Source organism: Mustela nivalis, assembly GCF_964662115.1.
Source record: "Mustela nivalis genome assembly, chromosome: 7".
Classification (NCBI taxonomy): Eukaryota; Metazoa; Chordata; class Mammalia; order Carnivora; family Mustelidae; genus Mustela; species Mustela nivalis.
Window position 1 is genome coordinate 15,901,546 of NC_139026.1, and position 20,508 is coordinate 15,922,053.

Below are 20,508 nucleotides of genomic sequence, written 5' to 3' on the forward strand. Positions count from 1 at the left end.
GGTCTTTCCTCTTCTTTCTCCTTAAATTTTTTTTTTTTTTAATTTGAGAGAGAGAGAGTGTGTGTGCACATGAGCAAGAGGGGCAGAGGGAGAGGGAGAGAGAGAATCTCAAGCAGACTCTGTTGAGTACGGAGCTTGACATGGAGCTGGATCTCGTGACCTGAGATCATGACCTGAGCCGAAAGCAAGATCGGTCATGCAACTGAATGAGCCACCCAGGTGCCCCTCTTCCCCCCTCTTTTTTTTTTTTTTATTGTTTTCCATGGTAGTCCCTAAGACCTAAAGGACTCCAAACATCCTTGGGGTTCTTCAGATTCCTCTCCTAGCTTCCACAGACTGGTTGTTGGAAGGTAAAGCAAATGAAAGCCTGAGGTCATGGGAGTCTTGGTGAAGAAAACAGGAATAATCATTCATTCAACAACCATTTGAAAAGCATTTGCTGTACGTCAGGACACTGTGTGGGCACCTGGGAGGGAAGAGGAGAGGGATCCTGGGGCCAACTAATCTTAGGCTTCCCGCCAAGAAGGCTCCATTCTTTTTGGGGGTATAGTGGGCAGAATCCTGGCCTTTAGAACCTTAGCTCTGTCATGTCATTTGTTTGAGCCTCATTTGTAGTATCTTTAAAATGGGGGTATTGATACTTATGTCTCATCTTTTCATGCCCCAAGATGACTTTATCATACCCTTGCTTCTTATTCTACTGAGAAAATAAAAGCAACCAGAAAAAAGTTCCTTCACCCTCCCCATTTAATCTACCAACCGACTGTCGCACGTATCAGTCTGAACACACTATCCCTGTTTCTATCCCCATCACATGTGATTTGGATCTCACTCCTTTTTTTCTACTCAAGGACCATGTTCCTGCAATTGTCATATCACTTTTCATATCTTCAGTTTCCCCCACTCTTCTGGGGCATTCTCCTCGGCATGCAAATAACCAAAGCAATATAGTCTCCTTACTTCTCAGTCTCTCCCAGAATTTTATGTTTTCTTTCAACTAACTGGAGTTCAATTTCTGTCTTTCCAATGGAAAAAGCCCTGCTTAATACAGGAGACATAGATAGGTGTCTATGGAAACAACCTGTGTCTTTTTCCCCATTCATCTTCAATGGGTAAAAGGTTTCAGCTCTGTAGAGTTCATTCTTGCTCTCCCCAGAGGACATGGAAACTCTAAATTGTCCATCTTTGTATGTCCTGTCACCAACCTCACAGCTCTCTAGGGATTTCAGACACAGTGGGTAGATGTTTGAAATTCACCTTCACAGTAGTTTAATAGAAACAGACAATTTTACATCAAACATTTAAAATTTTTCTCATGTTTGCATAAAAATTCCTCTTACATAGTTTTTCACAGATTATCTGTTGAAGAGGAGGATATTTGGCTTCAGAATTTAAATGAGAGGCATAGTAAAGACAGTAAAATATGTGGGAGGCAGAGTACTTAATACTGAGCAGTCTATATTTAATTAAATGATTAGATGAACTAATGAAGGGCATAAATTAACAATTTGCAAATGTGTTGTATTCCCAGAGTTGGCTTTGTAACTCAGTTGTTTTGGATTTGGGATGCATTCTCCCAAAGAAACAATGTTATAAATGATACTTCATTGCCAAGAAATCCCAGAGGCTGTTTACCCATAATGTAGCAATAGAATGTAGAAAAGTAATGGCATTGTGTAAGAACACTTAATTTTGAATACAGGCGTTTGAGGAAAAGTAAGTTTAATTAGGAGATAAGGTGGCACATGAAAAATGTTGTGGTGATTTCCAAGGAGACTTCTGAGCTCTTTCAAGGATCATGGAGGGCACTGTGTCTTTTCTAACATCTATTTTCATATTAAAATGTATGCACTTTTTTCCCTTGGTACAATCTTACACTATTCTTATCACCACCAGGATCTTTATTGTTTGTCTGGCAGGCAATTAATAACTGTTCGTTTCCCATGGCTAGAAGGATGGGGGGGGGGGCCTTCTCTTAATTGGAAAAGGGTTGTGTGTCATTAACAGCAAACAAGTATTTGTTACCACATCTCAGTATTGAGATTTTGAGTATTGAGTATTTGAGTATTGATATTGAGTATTGAGTTAGATCTACACAGAGAAAGAAAAAGCACTACCTGGTAAGCCACCTTGGGTATTCATCAGGGATCTAGCTGTTCAGAGTGGGTGGTGATCTCTGGGGCCAGAGAGGGGAAAGGAAGAGCTTAAGTCTGACCTTTGGAGGAGGATTTCAGTGAGGAGAGTTGGGGGAGTTTATGAAGTGAGATTAACTGAACAGTACTCATGAAAGAGATAGGAAACACAGGAAAAGGAAGAAACATTGTGTAGGCATGATTCTACCCAAGAAGAAAGAATATGGCAGGGAAAAAGGATGCCGAATGATTTCCCCATGGAGGTCATACAACGGTTCAGGAAAGGCTGGTGCTGGCTACGGCCAACTGGGAATGATGGCCTTGGAGTCTCCAAGTGCCCAGGAAGCCTGCCATCCTATAGCTCTGATTTCCACAATGGCTACCTCTGAGTAACACAGATGATTGTTCCTAGAAGTAGGTGCGCTCAGAGATGCCACGGGGGCACTGGGATTTATCTGGGACGAGTGGTGTGTAGGCTCTTCCCTCCGTTAAAGCAGTGGCGCGGGACCAAGGGGCAAAATCTGTTCTTTCCCATCCCCTTCGATTCTAAAGTCTTCTGGGTAGGCGCCAAATAGATAAAACCTTATCGTTCCCCGTTCGGGGCCTCCACCAGCGTGGAGTACCCAGCTGCCTAACCTCAGACCTCGCACCCTCCCGTGCGCACGGAGCCCGCCGGTCGGCTTAGATGCTCTGTGGCTATCCCCGAGGCGAGGCGCGGCGCTGGGCGGCGGAAGCGGGGCCGCCACACTTCCGGTGGCCGGGCTGCGCGAGCTCGCCACACTTCCTGTTGATCCGGTTCCGCGGAGGGCTGGGCTGGGAGGAGGGCCGGCGGGCGGGAGGCTGCGGGGGAGGCGGTCACTGGCCAGCCGTGGGCGCGCTCGGGGCTGCGGCGGGCCCAGAGCGTCCGCCTCGTCGCTTCAGCCCGAAGCACCCTCGGCGGCCGCGCCTCCCGCCCTCCGTCTTTCTGCCCGGCCCCGCGCCACCATGCCCGCCGTGGACAAGCTCCTGCTGGAGGAGGCGTTGCAGGACAGCCCCCAGGTACCTCCCGCCGCTCCGGTCCCCCCGCCCGGGGGTCTGGAGGCCGGGGAGGCCCCTCGAGCTCCGGGGTGGAGGCCGGGTGCGCGCAGGGGCCGGGAAGGGGCACCCCTCAGGCGGGGCTGGAGAACCCGAGAAAGCCCCCCGCGGCCAGAGTCTTTGTGTCGTGACCCCTTTTCCAGAGTCAGCTGAAACGGACGCTGCCCGGCCTAAAGTCGGGCTCCACAGCTTCGCTGAGTTCCTCGGACAAATAGCTTTTCTGTGCCGCAGTTTTGTCATTTGGAACACAGGGATGATCATTGTCCCCGCCTCACAGAGTTGTCAGAATTAAGTAAGGGAACGCCTGTAAAGTTGGTAGCGGCAACGTCTGGTACAGAAGAAGTCTATCTTAGTTATTACTACTGCTGCCGCTGCTGATGCGATGGGTCCTGGCGGGGTTAGAGCCAAGATGGGAGGCAGAGAGCCCAGCTCTCTTTCCCAGCGGTAACCTTCCCAAAATGGTTTTCCCATTTTGTCAAGCGAAAATTACAACACCTGCCCCATTTGTCGCACGGGGGGGACTTCATTAGCACGCTCGAGATGAAGTTAAGTCCTTGGAGCTCTGCAGATGAAAGCTACTGTGTAAATAGAACAGATGAGTGCAGAGTGACGGGAGCTTATAATTCAGTGCCCTTTTCTTCAAGGAACTTTTTTGCTCCGCATTAGCGTTGCCCGGGCTTCGTATCTACTCTCCGGGTTCTGCATCTTCCTGAGTTTATTTGAATCGGTCTTTTTATCCCCCCCGGGTGTCTCAACTCCTCAAAAATTCGAGTAAGATTAACCTGTTTTCCTTCCCTTTTCGTTTCCTATCCTTTTTCTTCTTAGAACATTACACTCTGGGGGATGATCTCTTGATGGACTCTGCATCTTGCCAGTTCAGAATCAGCAGTCAAACGGCAGTGTGCTTGGTTGCCTTGTGTCCATTTCTTTGTGATCTTCCTTAGGTAGGCGAGTTAAGAAACTTGAGCAAGCTGTGACTTTTTTTTTTTTTTTTAATTGGCATCTGCTGCTCTGATTGACTTTTTAAAGACCCCTTTGAAAGCTCTAGACCTGTGGCATTTTAATGGGACTGAAGCCCATTGGAGGAGTCATTTTGTCCGTCCTCACACATCATGTGAAATATGAAGATAATAATCTAGAATTTCTAAGGATACCGTTTGGGACAGGGATTTCTGTTTGCTTTCTCATCCGGAAGTGCAAAGCTATATTGCTTTCCTAACCGATCATGATGATGGCTGAGCCAGGTCAGAGAGGTTGCACTAACCGATTGTCCTATGTTTCCCTCACTGAGAAGTCACATTCTGCATTTCTGACTGTCACATGAGTGAATATGCACCATTTCTGAGTGGTTTACAGGGTTTGCTCAGCTGGGAGGAAGCAGAGGGAGGACTGGCAAACAAGTTGGGAAAACTGGATCCTAATTCTTGCTCTGCCACTGACTTATCATGTGACTGAGGCAAGTCACTTATCCGCACCCTGTCGCTGGCTCAGTTTTCTCATCTGCAGAATGAGGCACATGGAGCAGTTGATCTTTAAGGGGCTTTAGAAGCTTAAAATTATATTGCATGGTTTATAACTTTGAGCTTGTATGTGGAAGAGGAGGTCTGGTGGCACTGGCATTCCCATGTAATGTTCCTCTTAATGTAGGGAATTGTTACTGCTCTGGGGACTTAGGTGTCACCCGACCAGGATTCTTCATGAGGTTGATGCAGTGGAAGCTAACTTTCAAGGTCTTTGATAGTCATCAGAATATATTTATTTAGCAGTCTTATATGGAGTGTGTCCCTAAAGCAACCTTATTCTTGCAGAAACCCATGGATTTGGAACTGGAGGAAAGCAAATCTGATTCCTTTCATGTGTAGAGAATAAAAACAATAGCAATCACCTATATCACATGTACATTTTCTGCACCAGACATTATTCTAAATCCTTTGCCTATAATAATTCACTTTATATTTCCAACAGTCGTCTGAAGTAGGTCTCCTATGAAAATTACCAAGGGGCAGAGAAGTCAAATAACTTGCCCAATGGCAATAGCAGAGCCAGGATTGGAACCCAGGCAGGCTAGCCTGTGTTGTTCACGCGCTACCTGGCCCCTGGCATTTCTATCATCGGTGATCTACAGTGTTTCACTGAAAGGAAAAGATCCTAAGAAACCATCTATTGTTTGTTTCTTCTGGTTTTTTGAAGAGAAGTTATGAGGGTTGCTGCAGCAACCTGCACATGATTCAGTAAGTGAACACAAATGCTTTTGTAACTGAACTCAGTGACCCAAGAAGAGCTGAATAGCAGTTGACTGCCCTTAGACACATCTATTCATTTTGTCCTTTTTTAGCACTGCACAGTGTATGGAAGACTGGTGTGTGCATACACATACCATTTCTGGTTACACATTTCTGATATGTGAGAGGCAGAATGTTTTGGGGACAAAGTTACTGACTGGTCTCTGTTGTGGGTCGCGGGCCTCCACTCCTTGCCAGGCGCCGCTAGGTGCTGGGAATATTGTGACAAGGTAGGAGGAGTGCCTGCCCTCCACGGGGCACAGTCTGTCCCGGGAGACAGATAAGGAAAGCAGTGCCAGGGCCGTGTGAATGGGCTGTGGTAGGAACACAAACACAGCATTGAGCAGCTGCCGCGCCGACTTCTTCAGGGGCTCAGTGGCTTTTGTGTAAGTAGTCCGCTTTTGAGATAAGGTGAAGACAAAAGCAGTATTGCTGACTGTTTTCTTGATCTCTCTGTGTGTGTGTGTGTTTCCTTTGCAGTTGGCATAACTGAAGCCCAGAGAAATGAAAGGCTTAGTTCTGAGATCATGCAGTGAGTGGTCCGACTGGGAACAGCCCTCCTTGACCAAACTGGGCTTTCTTTACTCAAACAAGGTGCCTCAGAACAACCTGGGGTTAGGTCTTGTGGAGGATAATATGTATATTTTATAATCAGAGTTACTTAAATTGTGCCATTATATGGTCAGATGCTATTCTGGAGAATAAAAAATGTCTAGGACTATTTTATTAGGGAAAACCCCGTTTCTTTAAGATGGAGGGACGATGTGGAGCTGAGGCTGTAGCCCTAGTGTGTTTGGTTTTTCTGGCTAGGCATACTCTTAAAGGTATAGGGTAATAGGAAAAGGATGGAGCTGACATCCTAATTCTGACATTGTTGCCTTAGGCAAGTTACTCGACCTCTCTGAGCTTGAGTGTCAACATGTGTACAATTAGAATAAAAATAGTTACTTAATGTGATTCTTATGAAGAATGAATAATGTGTATAGTGTCTTCCCATGTCTTTCATGTCATAACAACTCCATAAATGATTGCTGTTACCTACAAGTGATAGGCAGCAGGGTCTTTCGGATTTTTAAGTAGAATCTTTGATGTCTGGTGTACCTTCAGCTGGTCCTTGGTCTCATTCCTTACATTCTAGATATAGAACATTCCCGTTGCTTCAGATATGAATTCAAGCATATATGGAGCTGATAACATAGGTATCAAAAACAGTGCCTAAGATAGCTGGGTAGGTTTATTTCAGTCATGATCCTGGCCTACTTAGAAAGACTGGATTTTTCCTGCCCGTGCTCCTGTCGGTGGGTGGTCACGGTAAATATGTCCAGAGTGTGAGCAAATGAAATACTGCTGATAAAGATTTGGCAGTTAATAGGCAAGAGCGTGACAGGATGGCCAAAGGGAAGCCAGCTCCAGGCAGGACTTGGGCTGGGGACCACAGCGCATGCCCACTGATACAGCTCGGCCAGTTGGGTGACAGGTGCAGCCTCCTGCAGGGGAGGAAGCATGGCCATTGGTGCCCATCAGACCGAGACTGACATCCCAGCCCTGCTGCTTCCCAGCCGTGGGAGCTTGAGCAACTTTCTTGACCTTGATGAGCCTCAGTTTTATTATCTGTAACATAAGGTTAAATATCCATGTACCTACCTCATAAAGTTGTTGGAAGGATTAAATGAAGTAAATATTTAGTGCTCAGCACAGTGTCTCATAGGAGGTACAGAGTAAAAGGGAGGGTTCATTTTCTTTTCTCTTTCTGGAAGACCTTGACATAAGCCTTCTCTTTTCCTCTTTTCATTTTCCATCCTACTTCATTCTTGAGAGTTCTAAAAACAATTAATAGGACTCGACTAAATGGAGATCAGTAGTAGTTAGAAAAATGAGATCTCAATCCAGTTGTATCATTCTTTCCTTCTCATTTTCCTAGACATGTTAGTTATAGCAAAGGAAGATACCAGAATCATAAAAACGTGAGCTCCTCCAGCACTGACACCATGAATACAAAGAGACAAAAGGTCCTTGCCTATTAGATAACATTTATAGATAACTGTACAGATAAGTATTGCTGTGGTGTTAAAGTGAAATCCTACAGAGATTCATTCTCCTTTCTTTTCTGAGTCTCTGAGATGCCCTGTCCATATCTGCTCTCTCTGTTTCTTCAGGAAGCTCTGTTCTCAGAAAAAATGAGATCATACATGTAAAGCCCTTAGTGTCCAGCATATAATAAGGAATCAGAATTCATTATTTTCATAATTAGTTTCATCTGCTACCACTGTACATCACACACTGGGAGGGGCTTTGTGTGTGTTTGTTATTTCAGTAACCCTGCACAGCAGTGTTAGAGCCTGAATTTGGACCCAGGACTGATCTGGTCCCATGGGGATCCCAGATGCTTTGAGAGGCGCAGCGGGCTCTAAGCTCCTGTAGAACAGAGTCGGGTCTAATCAACTCTGAATCCAAGTTCCCAGCACGTTGTTTTGACAGATACAGGAAGAAGACCGCGAGATGTGTGCATCTGGGAATGGATACAATCTTTTTTCTTCCCCCAAATAAAAAGTTCGTTTTAAAAAGATAGAACGAAGAGTTTGGAACCGATGTTTTCCACCTACTGGTTGACAACTATGCATCCATTATGAGAGCCAGTGGGCCACAGTCCTGATTTTTGTTTACAAGTGGAAGGGAACAGAATAGAACAGAAAAAATTGGAGTGTATACACATACTAAAGACAAATATTGTTTGGTAACGTGTTTCAAACCATTGTTTTTAATTTTAGAAGGTTTGAAGAGCTCCGCTCTGGCACACGAATGACATACTGTATGAGCTCTGATATTTTGCTGTGATTGAGAGCTCTTGAAAACCTGTCTTAGGTTTTCCATATTCATTGCATCTGGTCCCTCTGTTTGTTGATAAGGATTGATAGTGAAGAGAGGAGCCTGGTCTCACAGAAGGTATTTTTAGCCTTGAAGGCCTCAGCGAAGCCAGGACAAGGGTGTCCTGCTGCAAAATACACTGGAGTTTGGGAGACAAAATCCAGGGGAGACGGAATGATCCAAACCCCCAGGTGATTGAGGCTGCTTTGAAGTCCATCCCTGCTCTCTGACCTGAGGTTAGAAAAAGAAAGAAGGAATTGAAATGCATATGCAGGGAGATAATGAGCCTTAATAGATTGTTCTCTGTAAAGTGCTTTGATATTATCTTATTAAAAGCATTTCTAGGGGCGCCTGGGTGGCTCAGTGGGTTAAGCCGCTGCCTTCGGCTCAGGTCATGATCTCCGGGTCCTGGGATCGAGTCCCGCATCGGGCTCTCTGCTTGGCAGGGAGCCTGCTTCCTCCTCTCTCTCTCTCTGCCTGCCTCTCCATCTACTTGTGATTTCTCTCTGTCAAATAAATAAATAAAATCTTAAAAAAAAAAAAAAAAGCATTTCTATAATTTACTATCCATTCTATGCCTAATGGGTTATTTTTAGAGACTCCATTATCACTGACATAATATTTTAATTTCCCACTGTGCTGAACACATTAAGTAAAGTCCCTTGAGTAGATATGGTCACTTACGTGACGCCTCGATACTTACTTAGACACCATCTCCCATGTAAATATTTCTTCAGTGTTCCATGTGTCCAGCTCTGTGCACAAGAGCAACAGGAAACACCTTCCCTCTAATGACCTTGCTCGGCTGCTCTGGGGCACTGAGTAGTTAGCCTTCCTGAAGGGACGGAGCTAGCATTCTTGTTAAGTTGCAATTTCAGTTTTGTGCCCAGATCCACTGCTGGTGGACCCAGGGTATACAAAATTTCCTGGCCACGAGTTTAAAATTAATTGAATAAAAGATGACGAAAGATGTGGAAATTGACTGTAGTATCTTAAGAGGAAAGAGTGACACATTCCTGCAAGATCAAGTTTGCAGAAAACCAGACTGGCGGTTAGCTGTTGGGGTGATGCACTGCTGGGCGTCCACACCCCAGGTAAACAGACAGATCTGGCATCTTGTTCAGTTTATGGGCCAGAAGGAGAGGCTGCCTTTTCTTAAACTTTTTTTTTTTTTTTCCCAATTAGATGGATTCTCCTGGTGTTTAGGTAGGGGCTAAATTGAGACAGATAATAGCCCTCAAGTCTTACTCTAAAAATTGGCTTTCCTTCTCTGGCCCCAGCATTCAGATTGTATTCAGTTTGCCCCTGCATTGTAGTCTGAAGGATGAGGAATGTAGTTCTAAATTAAAGCTCCAGAAATCAACCCTCCCTAGTATTATCAGTAAAAGAATAAAGCCGGAGAATAGGCATCTCCTTTCCCCATTTTAGAGAGGAGTGTGCGCGCGCGTGTGTGTGTTTCTACCTCCTCTGTAACTTTTCCACTTAGGAATAAATGGACTTCTCTTCTTTCCTCGTAGACTCGCTCTTTACTGAGTGTGTTTGAAGAAGATGCTGGCACCCTCACGGATTATACCAACCAGCTTCTCCAGGCGATGCAGCGCGTCTATGGAGCCCAGGTAGCCGGCCCTGCCCCCCCCCCCCCCCCCGGGGAGGAGGGGAGTAGGAGCCCCCTGCCCTCACCTTGAACTTGTCTCAAGGGACAGAGGAATTGGGGTCAGAACAATGCTACTGAAAATTTGTAAGTAAAATCAGAATCAATTCCCTCACTTCCGTTCACCTTCAAAAACTGAGGACAATCTGTTTTCTCTGCTAAAGAAAATGGGTCATTTTCCTGTAGCTAGTAAAACCAGTAGAGAAGGACCACGTCACTGGTTTTAATTCTTAAAAAAATTCAGCCCCAGAACGGAACATTTGTGAATGAGCAAGGGTCAGTATCCTGAGACATGCTCTTTGTCTTTCTCGTAAATGGGAATCTTAGATGTCAGTGCGGGAGGGTAGAGAGGGTTTTCCACATGCTTCCTCTGAGAGGGCTTGAGTCACACTTCTGAAACTATCGGGTGGCTTCTTTGTTTTGAGGAACAAATATCCCCGACTTGCAAAAGAATGGAAAATAAATTGCTGAGTAGCAAAAGTGATTTTTTTTTTTTTTTGATGATCGAGAAGTGCCTGTGTATGTTAATATTCTAAGGGAATAAGTTACTTAAAATTCATTATGTTGCACATCAAAATATTATGGTGGCTGATGCTTTTGATTATTGATTCCTTGCTGACTTAAATCTGTGTGTGTCAATGTTTCTTCCATTGATGATCTCTAAGGAAATATCACATTCAGTATATAATATACACTAATAATTATGTGTGTCATTTCTCATATAACTCTTAATATTCATATGTGATCATTTATTGTTATCATTGTTTTATTAGTCATTTATTCATATCGTCTATGGGACAAAGACTTAGTCCTTTCCATTAGAGTGCTTATGTTTGGGTGGGGAAACAGAGAAAACATTTATCTAGGAGTGTTAGTACCGCTAAGAGAAGAGGTTGCCTAACCCAGAGAAATTGTGCTCAGCACTCAAAGGGAGGAGGATTGTGACAGTCGAGATCCAACTGAATATTGCATAGCTTCTGGACATGATTTCAGGGCTTTTACGTGGATTTTTTCCATTTAAATTTCCCAGAAACTCTGTGAGGTGGGTATTGGTGGCACCATGCACATTTTATGGGTTAGGAGACTTAAGGATTCCAATGACAAGTGACTTGTCCAAGTTCACCCCATTACTATATGTCAGAGCAAGTCAGCTGGAACCGGAAGTCCAAACTCTCAGCTACTAAACCTGGAGTAGCTTGAACTAGGAAAGTGGCAGTAGAAATGGAAAGAAGTGGATGAATTTCAGAGATGTTCAGGAGGCAGATTGTGACTGATTGGACCTGAAAGGGTCAGATGTGTGAAAGATGAGTCCGGAATGATGTCCAGGTCTTTGAGTTGAATGACGGGTGGAGAGTCAGGAGCACATAGGAAGAGATGGAGGGTGTGTGTGTCTGTGTGTGTGTGTGTGTGTGGTGGCAGGGATGCCAATCATAATTCTTTCTTGAAAGGCTGATTGCGAGGTGTCCACGGGACATCAAAGTGGAGAAAGAGCTTGTTAAAGGTTCAGATCTGAAATTCAGGCTGAAGATACAGATTTGAAATCTCAATCTCTCATGTATTATACAAGTGGAACTTCACTGGGACTGGTGTTAAAACCCAAACAAATGTGCTCATGTGTGATACTGTTTTGGTAAGACATTCAGAAACTGGGGACATATTATGTTGATTTTTTAAAACCCTATTTATATTGTATTTTTTATATTCCCTACATATTCAAATTTTAAGAAAATAAAAATTTTTTTCACTGGACTTGGACCAGAACTTACTTGCTATTCAGTGATTTGAATATTGTCATTAAATGATTTGTCTCTCGTTTAATGTTTAGGAGACCCAAGACTAAAAGGACAGTGTCTCTGTCACTCTCAAAAGTTTCTGTTCTGCCTCTCCATGTCTGTCAGAATCATTTGCTTGGAGATGTCCAGATGCCTTCTTACGCATTTTTTTTTTCTTTTGAGCCAGAAAACTACATTTTGCCAAAATTAAGTGGGTCGTGCATTCCAAGAGTCTGTAAACCGGCTTTTTAAATTCACACCACATGATCATCACATGGGTTCTCTACTGGCCAGAAACTCTTCCTCCTGCCTCGGCATTTCCTGCAGCAGAGGCTGGCGGGAAGGGCTGCTTAGGCTGCCAGACTCAGCCACAGATTCGAGCAGGGGCCAGCGGCGTCCAGATCGGCTGGGTCAGGGTCAGTTGGTCTTCAGGTTTATGTCTTTGTAATTAAAAAAACAAAACAAAACAAAACTTCTTTGACTCCTCTTTGATGAATTTGTTTATATACATTATTTATGGGTGTGTGTATACATATGTATAGTAATACTTCACCAGTGTTTTCACTCAACTTTTTCCCTCTAAGTTATTTCTTGGTTTATTTAACATTATTCCTTGAATATTTTGCACCTAGAGCTGTTGAATTAAATTAGTAGGGTTTTATAATCTCATTTTTAAAAACACAGGCACTTAGCAAGATGTTTTTGCATTAATGTATTTTAAAAATCAGGTATATACTGCTGGTAAGTGATAAATGATTCACTTTGAATCAGACCACGTGGTAAATTTCTGTATTCTGATAGGGCAAAAACCATTGAACCTCAGTTTATGAAAGAGGAAGAGTGAGGAAAACTAGAGGAAAGTTCTGTGAGCAGTTTTGCTGATTGTAGCTGATTTGGGGAAAATTTTTAAATTTTATTTCACGTATATGCTAGAATGAAGCTACCATCCATGAGCTGTTTTTCACATTTTACGGCAGTCCCAGAAGTCACATCTGGTCTTTTGACTGTCACATGTGCCTTTGCAGGCCATGGGAACTGAGTACCTTGTTAGGGGTCACTTGAACGAAGGAGGCAGTACACATTTCTCATGGACTAACAGCAGAGATGGGTTACATAAAAAGATCTGCTGTTTTGAGGATGATTGGCTAGATAAGGTTAAAATCTCCTTAGTGTCTAAATAGACGCATCTTTGTCTATATTCAGTTAAATCTCAGATTTTGCATTTCATAGATTTTACAGAATCGCATAAATAATCAAAACATCTGCCATAATTTTGTTTCTTTCTTGGAGAGGTTAAAAAATTTTTAATATTTAAAGAATGGATTTTTAAGGATCTTACAATGAAGTTTACTTAGTAATCTCCTTGTGAGTATTGTGGTGAGAAAACAGGGACCAGTGAAATGTCCCCAGCAATTTTAGCGAAACCCAGCAATTTTTGGAATCTGTCTCCTCCAACAGATAATGAACTTCTGTAGTCAGTGCCTTCAGTCTGGATAGAATTTTTTTCTTTTTTTTTTTTTTCTTTAAGTAAATTTTGGATGGATTCTTTCGAGGTGAGAACCATTGTTAAGCCACTTTCATTTTCCTTCAGCAAAGCAGACTTACTCACCCATAGTTCTATCTCTACAACTGTTCTTCAATCTTCTGGAATACAGAACTACACATCCTAAAAACTAAAAGCCCAAACTGGAGGTGGGAATAGTATCTTTTCAAGTTGTAGGAGGTGATAGGAGTAAAATATTTTGAAGAGAAGATACACAGAAATTTGGTATTATAAGAAAAAATTTTTCTTCTTAAGAAATGTTGATATACAGTTGACACTTGAACAACATGACTTTGAACAGCACAGGTCCATTTATATGTGGATTTTTTTATAAATATGGTACTGTAAATGTATTTTCTCTTAAGATTTTTTCTTTTTTTCTTTCTTCTTTTTTGTAAAGATTTAGAGAGAGTGTGCATGCGCACAAGTTTGGGGAGGGACAAGATTCCAAGCAGACTCCCCACTGAACCCAGAGCCCAAAGGGGCTTAATCACATGACCCTGAGATCGTGACCTGAACCAAAACCAAGGGTGGGATGCTGAGCCAGCAGAGCCACCCAGAGGATACATATAATATACAGAATTTGTGTTGACTGTTGATGTTATTAGTAAGGCTTCTGGTCAACAGTATGCTATTAAGTTCGGGGGCAGTTCAAAGTTATGTACAGATTTTTGGCTGCACAAGGCAGGGCTTGCCGCCTAACCCCTGCATTGTTTAGGGGGCCCCTGTATAGAGATCTCAAGCTACACAAGCTAATGCACCTATTGGGAAACAAAATGGGAGGAAGGGCTTCCAGGAGTGGGAGCTTATAATAGGGCCGGGGGAGGATTTGGAAAACAGATAGGGTCAGAACTACTTACTGTAATAACAGAAATAATAGTCTCCATTTACTGGGCACAGAAACATACCACACACTAAGCTTGGCATCTCCTTTGTAGAATCTCCTTTAGCTCTCACAAGAAAGGAGAGGTACTACCATAGCACATGTTTGCAGATCAGTAAACTAAGACTCAGGTGATATATTTTGCCTAATATCATAGTGACAGAACTAGAATTTGCACTCAGGTCTTTGACTCCAAGACCTTCACTCTCACCCTGAACCCAGTACGCTCTACTCTTTTGACATACTGGCCTCCAGAAGTGGCAGCAGAGGCTGAGGAAGTAGGAGCTTTCCAAGGTTGTTCTTGTCCCTCTAGAACAATCCCCACTATTAGACAGCCAAACAGCTGTGTAGCACAACGGTTCCGCCTTTAACTGTGGGCTCACTTTCCGACGTTCCCGTTACCCACAACCAACTGTGGTCTAGAAGCAAGTGCTCCTCCTTCCGCTGTATCCGCAGAAGGTCAGTAGTAGCCTAGAGCTGTGCTGTTCCCCTCACTTCATCACACCACGGGGGCATCTTATGGTCTCACATCATCACAAGAAGAGGGGTGTGTACAGCACAATGAGATATTTGAGACAGAGACCACATTCATGTAGCTTTTATTATAGTTACAGTTGGCCCTTGAACAATGGAGGGGTTGGGGCACTGACCCCCGCACAGCTGAATATCCTCATATAACTTTTAACTCCCCGGAAAGCTTAGCTAGTAATGGCCTACTGTTGACCAGAAGCCTTCCAATAACATAGAGTTGATTGACACATATTTGGGGTGTTGTACATACCATATTCTGTACTTCTTACCATAAAGTAAGCTGGAGAAAAGGTGTTATTAAGAAAATCACAAGGAGGAATACATTTACAGCTCTGTATGTATTTACTGAAAAAACTTGGCATGTAAGTTGACCTTCAAACCCATGTTGTTCAAGGGTCAACTGTATTGTAATTTTTCCATTTGGTTATTGTGAATCTCTCACTGTGCCTAATTTATAAATTAAAAATTTTATCATAGGTATGTATGTGTAGGAAAAAACAGTATATGTAGAATTCCGCACTAGCTGTGATGTTGGGCATCCACTGGGGGTCTAAGAATGTGTCCCCCAGGGAAGCGGGGACCCACTGTATGTGAGGGGGGAGCCAGTTCCTTTTTGTATCCCAGAGTGACTTTCCTTGTTGAATTAGTTTTAATGCATAATTGTTTTAATCAGTGCATTTCAGTAGCCCTAAAAACCAGCCAAATTGAGGTTGATATGACAGGGACTGAGGAGAAATATGAAAGTAGCTTCAGTGAGGGAGCAGAGAACCTGAGTGGTTTCTAGAAACTGCTTCAGAGACTGGGATTCCTGCTCTTGTTCTGCGTGCTGCAGGACCTACAGCTTTTCTTCACATGGCGTTGGTGGTGTTCAGATTAGTACGGAAGATGATTCTGGGCAAGGATTACTTGCTTAGGTACAGGGCTTAAGTGTGTGTCCTTGAACTCACAGATCTGAGTTCCAGTGCTGACTTTGGCCCCTTGCTGTGTGGTGTTGGGAGGGTCACTTGTTTGCCCGAATTACCTTGTCAGGTAACAGACCGTAATCATGGCCGCCTCACTGATTGTTGCAAAGGTTAATAGAGTTTACCTGTGAAAGGGGAGGATCAGTTCCTGCACAAAGGGCTCTGGGTATTAATCATCTTCTAAGTCTTATAATAACAATAGTTAAGGTAGCACATTGTACTGGGACTGTTATTTGGGTTCAGTAGAAGCTTGGTCCTCTGATCCTGACTTTGTTGACGGAGCAGTCCGTCCTTGCTCTCTTCACTTCCTCACTGGGTATTTGATGCCTGCCCCTCAGGCCACCTCAATCTGGCGTCTCTCCTCCATTTCGCAGGGGGGCAGTTTAGTTCCTGAGTCATAGCCTCTCCACCTCGGGCCCTGGGCCAGCACCTGATCCTTTAATGGCACCCCCCTTGAAGCGGTCTTGCTTTGGTTCCTGTGACAAGGTCCCTTCCGGTCTCCTCCTAGTTCTCTGCCCATCCTTCTAGATCTTTCTCCTTTCTTGGCACCTTGCTGCCTGCCCCCTTTAAGTCTAGGTGTTCTCTAAAACTGCGCTAGAATCCTCTGCTTCATTTTTTGCTTCTAGGGTTCAGATCCCTTGAGCAAGTCTGGCGGTTTCAAAATCTGTTTCTAGCCCTTGTCCCTGGGTCTTTATTCAAGACATTTTCCTCTTGGTGCTGTGGGGAGTGAGTTCTCAGTCTAACCCGATCCAGCGGTCCCCGATCCATCCATCGTCCTGCCTTCAGGAGTGTCTTCCCCTTTCAGTGCCTCCTCCGTCCAGACCTCCCTCCCTCCCTGTCTTCACATGCTTCCCTGGCTCCCTGTGCAGTTGAGTTTGAACTCCTCAGCAAAGGTACACAAGCTCTTCATGAACCGAGTATCAGCCTGATCCTCTGCCCTCTTGTTTGGCTGTTCCAGAATGTGCCAGGTCCTCCCCATGTCTTGAGATTGTGCTCTGCCGTTCCTGCTGCCAGCAATCCCCATCAAACCCTTCCCTTGACAAATCACCTTCCCGGTGTTAAGACCTCACCTCCGAGGTGTCTCTGTGTGCCCGGATGCACCGTGCACTTGTCGCTCCCAGCACTTCCGGCACAGGAGTGCGGTTTCCCTGTCCCTCTGGGCCGGGAGATGCCAGAGAGTGGACTCTCCGCTTCCAGTGCCCACACTAGGCCTGGCCCCTCTGAGTGTTAGAGCTGTAGGTGTCGCAGGTGTGGGGTGAAGAACCAAGTTGGGGACATCTGCAGCTGAACGCCAGCACAGCCCCGCTGTGTGCTTTGTCGTCACTCCCGAATCCCCTCGGGTCCTCTGCGTCCTCGCTGGGGGTCGTCTTCCCTCAGTCCTCCGACCAGAGGTCGGTTTTCCTTGATTTCTCCTCCTCGCTCACGCACTGCATGCTGCTGTTTTTGCCTCAGAAATTCCTCACAGGTCTCCAGCACCTCTTCGGTGGTCTCGCCACCCTCCTGCCAGGCCCCTGCAGCGCGCCTCTCCACCACAGCCACTCTTGAGCTTTCCTCTGCTCCTGTCAGGTCTTGTCACTCTCCTGCCCACGTTGCTCAGGGCTTCCCCGTTGTCTCCCCGGTAACGTCCCCGTCCCCAGTGGGCACCCCTCAGCGCCTGCCCCCGGCACAGCTTCCTGCCTCTGTTCCTCGCGCCCCTCGCTACTCCTGTACGCGACCCAGCCTGCGGGCTCCTGGACCCCGGCTTTGTGATAAGCACCTGCTCCTGGACCCCGGCTTTGTGGTAAGCACCTGGTGACTGAGACTTTCCACGACGGGCTTGAGATGACATTGCTGGGATGGAAGCAAGCACTTGGTGACTTTGACCCCCCCGGGGTTTCCTCTGCCCCTGCTCCCAGCTCACTGTAGCCATCCGGCATGGATGTGTCGCCAGCAGGGGCGTTTGGGTGGTTTGGGGCGACAGTGACAGTGTCGTGGGCTCTCTGTGCCACCCCGAGATAAACAGTCCTGCTAAAACCTTGGTTTTCCTTTCGGGTTTGCTGACCACTGAAGTTGCTGCCTTGGCAGGAGCCACGGAGGGGCTGTGGGATACAGGAGATGCTGTCAGCGAATGCTTCCTGAAGTGGTCTTTTTTAAGGATACTTAGGAGACATTGAATAGCATCGTTAATAGCCAGAGTGGTTCCAGAATGTCACAGAAAATCTTACTCGTGGAACTCCATTTAGAGTTGGAATTTTAGGCCACTTCTGTCGTTGAACCACAGTTAGCTAACAGTACGGGATTTATGTTCCTGGCCCTGGGCCCCGCGAGACATGCCCACTGAGTGCCAGCCAGATAACACATTTGCCCTTTAGATTGAAAGTAGCATGGTGTTAAAAACGCCGTGTGTAGATTTTAGGTCCAGCAGATCTGCGTTGGGTCTTTGCCTTGCTGGGTATTGGTTGTGATTTTAGAAAGTTACTGCCCTTTCTGAGCCTTTGTCTCCTCGTCTGTAAAATGAGGATGGCGATAGTCCTCACCTGTAGGAGCATTGAAAGGATTAAACGTGATAATATACGACAGGCACTTAACAGCTCCATCAAGAACCTAGAAAAGACTCACTGCACGTTTGCGGGTGTCTGTGTTACTGGTATTTCTTACTCTGCACCCCAGCTCCAGGGCTGCAAGCCTTGCCGCAGAGATAATCTTGTGGGCCGACCTCACGGGGTGTGGGGTAATTGGCTGATGTTAGCAAAGCATTTCATAAAACCTCTGTGTACAATAGATTAAGTGTGAATAAGATTAAAGTTGGTTTAGTTCAAAAGATTTTTTCACGGCATGTGCTCCGCCCAGAGTTCACTTCTTTTCAGGGCAGGTGACAGGTCGTTTTGGACCTGTCGTCTGTTCCCAGTGAGATCCCACTGGCGGAGCTGAATCGTGCAGCCTGAAATCACACACATCTGAAAAAGGCACAGGATTGTCACAGGGTGAAATTTCTGGGTGAGACCTGGCAGAGTCCAGTTGTATGCAGCAGTTGCGGAAAGCAGTGGTGAATGTTGGGCCCCCTTCTTTGCTTTGGGCAGGGAGCCCAGGTGCACCCCCCCCCCCCCCGGGAGCCAGGGCACAGTCTGACCCAGGCAGTGCTCGGACAGGTTTTTTCCCATTCCATTTGGGACATTTGCCCCTAAGTGGTAGCTGGTGTTTCTTGCTTAGTTTGAAGGCATGCATGGTAGGTATCATGCCTGTTAGCCAGTTGCCATAGGATAGAGATATAGGGCAGTAATATTTTAGGTTTAGCTAAGATCAAGAATGACCTAAAAGAGTAGAAAACAGGGGCAGCTTAGTGGCTCAGTCAGTTAAGTGTCTGCCTTTGGCTCAGGTCACGATCCCGGGGTCCTGGGACTGAGCCCCACATCACGCTGCTTACTCAGCTGGAGCCTGCTTCTCCCTCTGCCTATGCCCACCCCAACCCCCTGCTTGTGTTTTCTCTCTCTCAAATAAATAAATAAAATCTTAAAAAAAAATAGAATATGTTCCTTGAACTTGAAATATTGTAGCTTAATGGAGAGCATCCTGAGGGTGGTTCTCTAGAGACATTTAGTATCTAAAGCAGGATCAGCAATTTACACCCTTGGGCTGGCTTCCTGTTTTTGTAAATAATGTTTAAACAAGGAAGGCACACTCATTCATTTTTGTCTTGTTATGGCTGTTTCTTGTTCCAGCAGCAGAGTGAGTAGTTGTGAGAGACGATGTCCAAAAGTAATGTCTGTTCGGGCCCTTCGAGGAAAAGTTTGTCAACTTTAGGCTTAAGCATAGGCGGTCTCCGCTCTTAGCAAGACTTGGGATCCTGGAGGGTAGTATATCTTAGAATGGAACAGATGTGGGCTCACATCCCAACCCTGCTGCGAACTGGCTGTGTGACCTTCAGCAAGTGTCTTAACCTCTCTGTGCCATAGTTACTTCATCTGTAAAATCAGAACCTAACCTACAGGGTTGTCAGAACTAAATGAGGTAATGCATGGAATACACTTGGTGTGGCATCTGTCATGGATTAAATGCTCTGCGTGTTAGCTGCTACTGTTAGGGTAAGTCTGTAGGTCTGCAAATCCCAGTCCACATGGCGCTGCCCCCAGGCAGATGCCAAAGTAGCTTGAGCAAATCCACCTTAAACCCTCCCATCACTAACTCCGAGAAGAGGAGCAAGGGATTTTCTGACACAACAGGCGATTATCCCAGTGAGTGGGCCAAGACCCTTGTGCCCATGCACTCTGTCTGATCTTCCAAACGGCACTGCTGGAGATGATCGACAGGCACTGTTTCTTGGCAGATTGTTTTATGTGTGTCCATTCTTGGTATTTTATTGTACCTGCCCCCTCCCCACATTGTGATGTTACCTTGTGGGGTTAGAGGTATTTTCCCCTGACCTCTGATTCCGAGTGTTGTATTAAACCGGGAATTTCCATGAGTCCTCTGACCGTGTTTGCTCACTCACTCATCAGCACATTTGTTGAGAGGCTGCCATGTGCTGGCAGCCATCGTGTCCCCTCCCCCGGTGGGGGGCTAGTGCTTGTGCATCTGTTCACCTGCCTCCTCTTGGCTCTGTGGCCACCAGCTCTCGTTTGTTTTGAAAGGAGGGACACCCTGGTAGGCTGCCAAAGCCGGGAACTTTTCTTATATGTGCTTGTTTTATTCCGGGGGAAAGGGGTGATAGCCATGTTTCAGGGCCAATTAGTGCCTATTCCTTGGGGCCAGTGAAGGAAGTCTGGGAACAAGTTGGCTGGTGGCCAGCAAAGAGGGCTGAAAAAAGTAGGATTAGGACTCCTATGGGTCTTGCAAA

The 20,508-nt window shown here is 45.4% G+C and overlaps 1 protein-coding gene and 1 long non-coding RNA gene across 5 annotated transcripts in view; one reads left to right on the plus strand and one right to left on the minus strand.

Moving 5' to 3' along the window:
• The first annotated feature begins 2,893 nt into the window (after positions 1-2,893).
• Positions 2,894-20,508, plus strand: part of APPL2 (adaptor protein, phosphotyrosine interacting with PH domain and leucine zipper 2) — a 50,478-nt gene continuing 32,863 nt past the window's right edge. For 2 of the 4 annotated variants that reach the window (XM_082739054.1, XM_082739055.1), the window contains exons 1-2: positions 2,894-3,170; positions 9,871-9,969. In XM_082739054.1, coding sequence (XP_082595180.1) covers positions 3,117-3,170; positions 9,871-9,969 — 153 coding nt within the window. In that variant the 5' untranslated portion in view covers positions 2,894-3,116. Of the gene's footprint in view, positions 3,171-4,031; positions 4,151-5,811; positions 5,875-9,870; positions 9,970-20,508 lie in introns of those variants that run through there. The other 2 variants (XM_082739056.1, XM_082739057.1) reach the window with 2 other exon arrangements.
• LOC309868904 lies at positions 8,224-9,271 on the minus strand. Its single transcript, XR_014313862.1, has 2 exons — positions 9,057-9,271; positions 8,224-8,584 (listed from the first exon to the last, which is right to left on the minus strand). It is a non-coding gene; the product is annotated as an uncharacterized lncRNA (long non-coding RNA).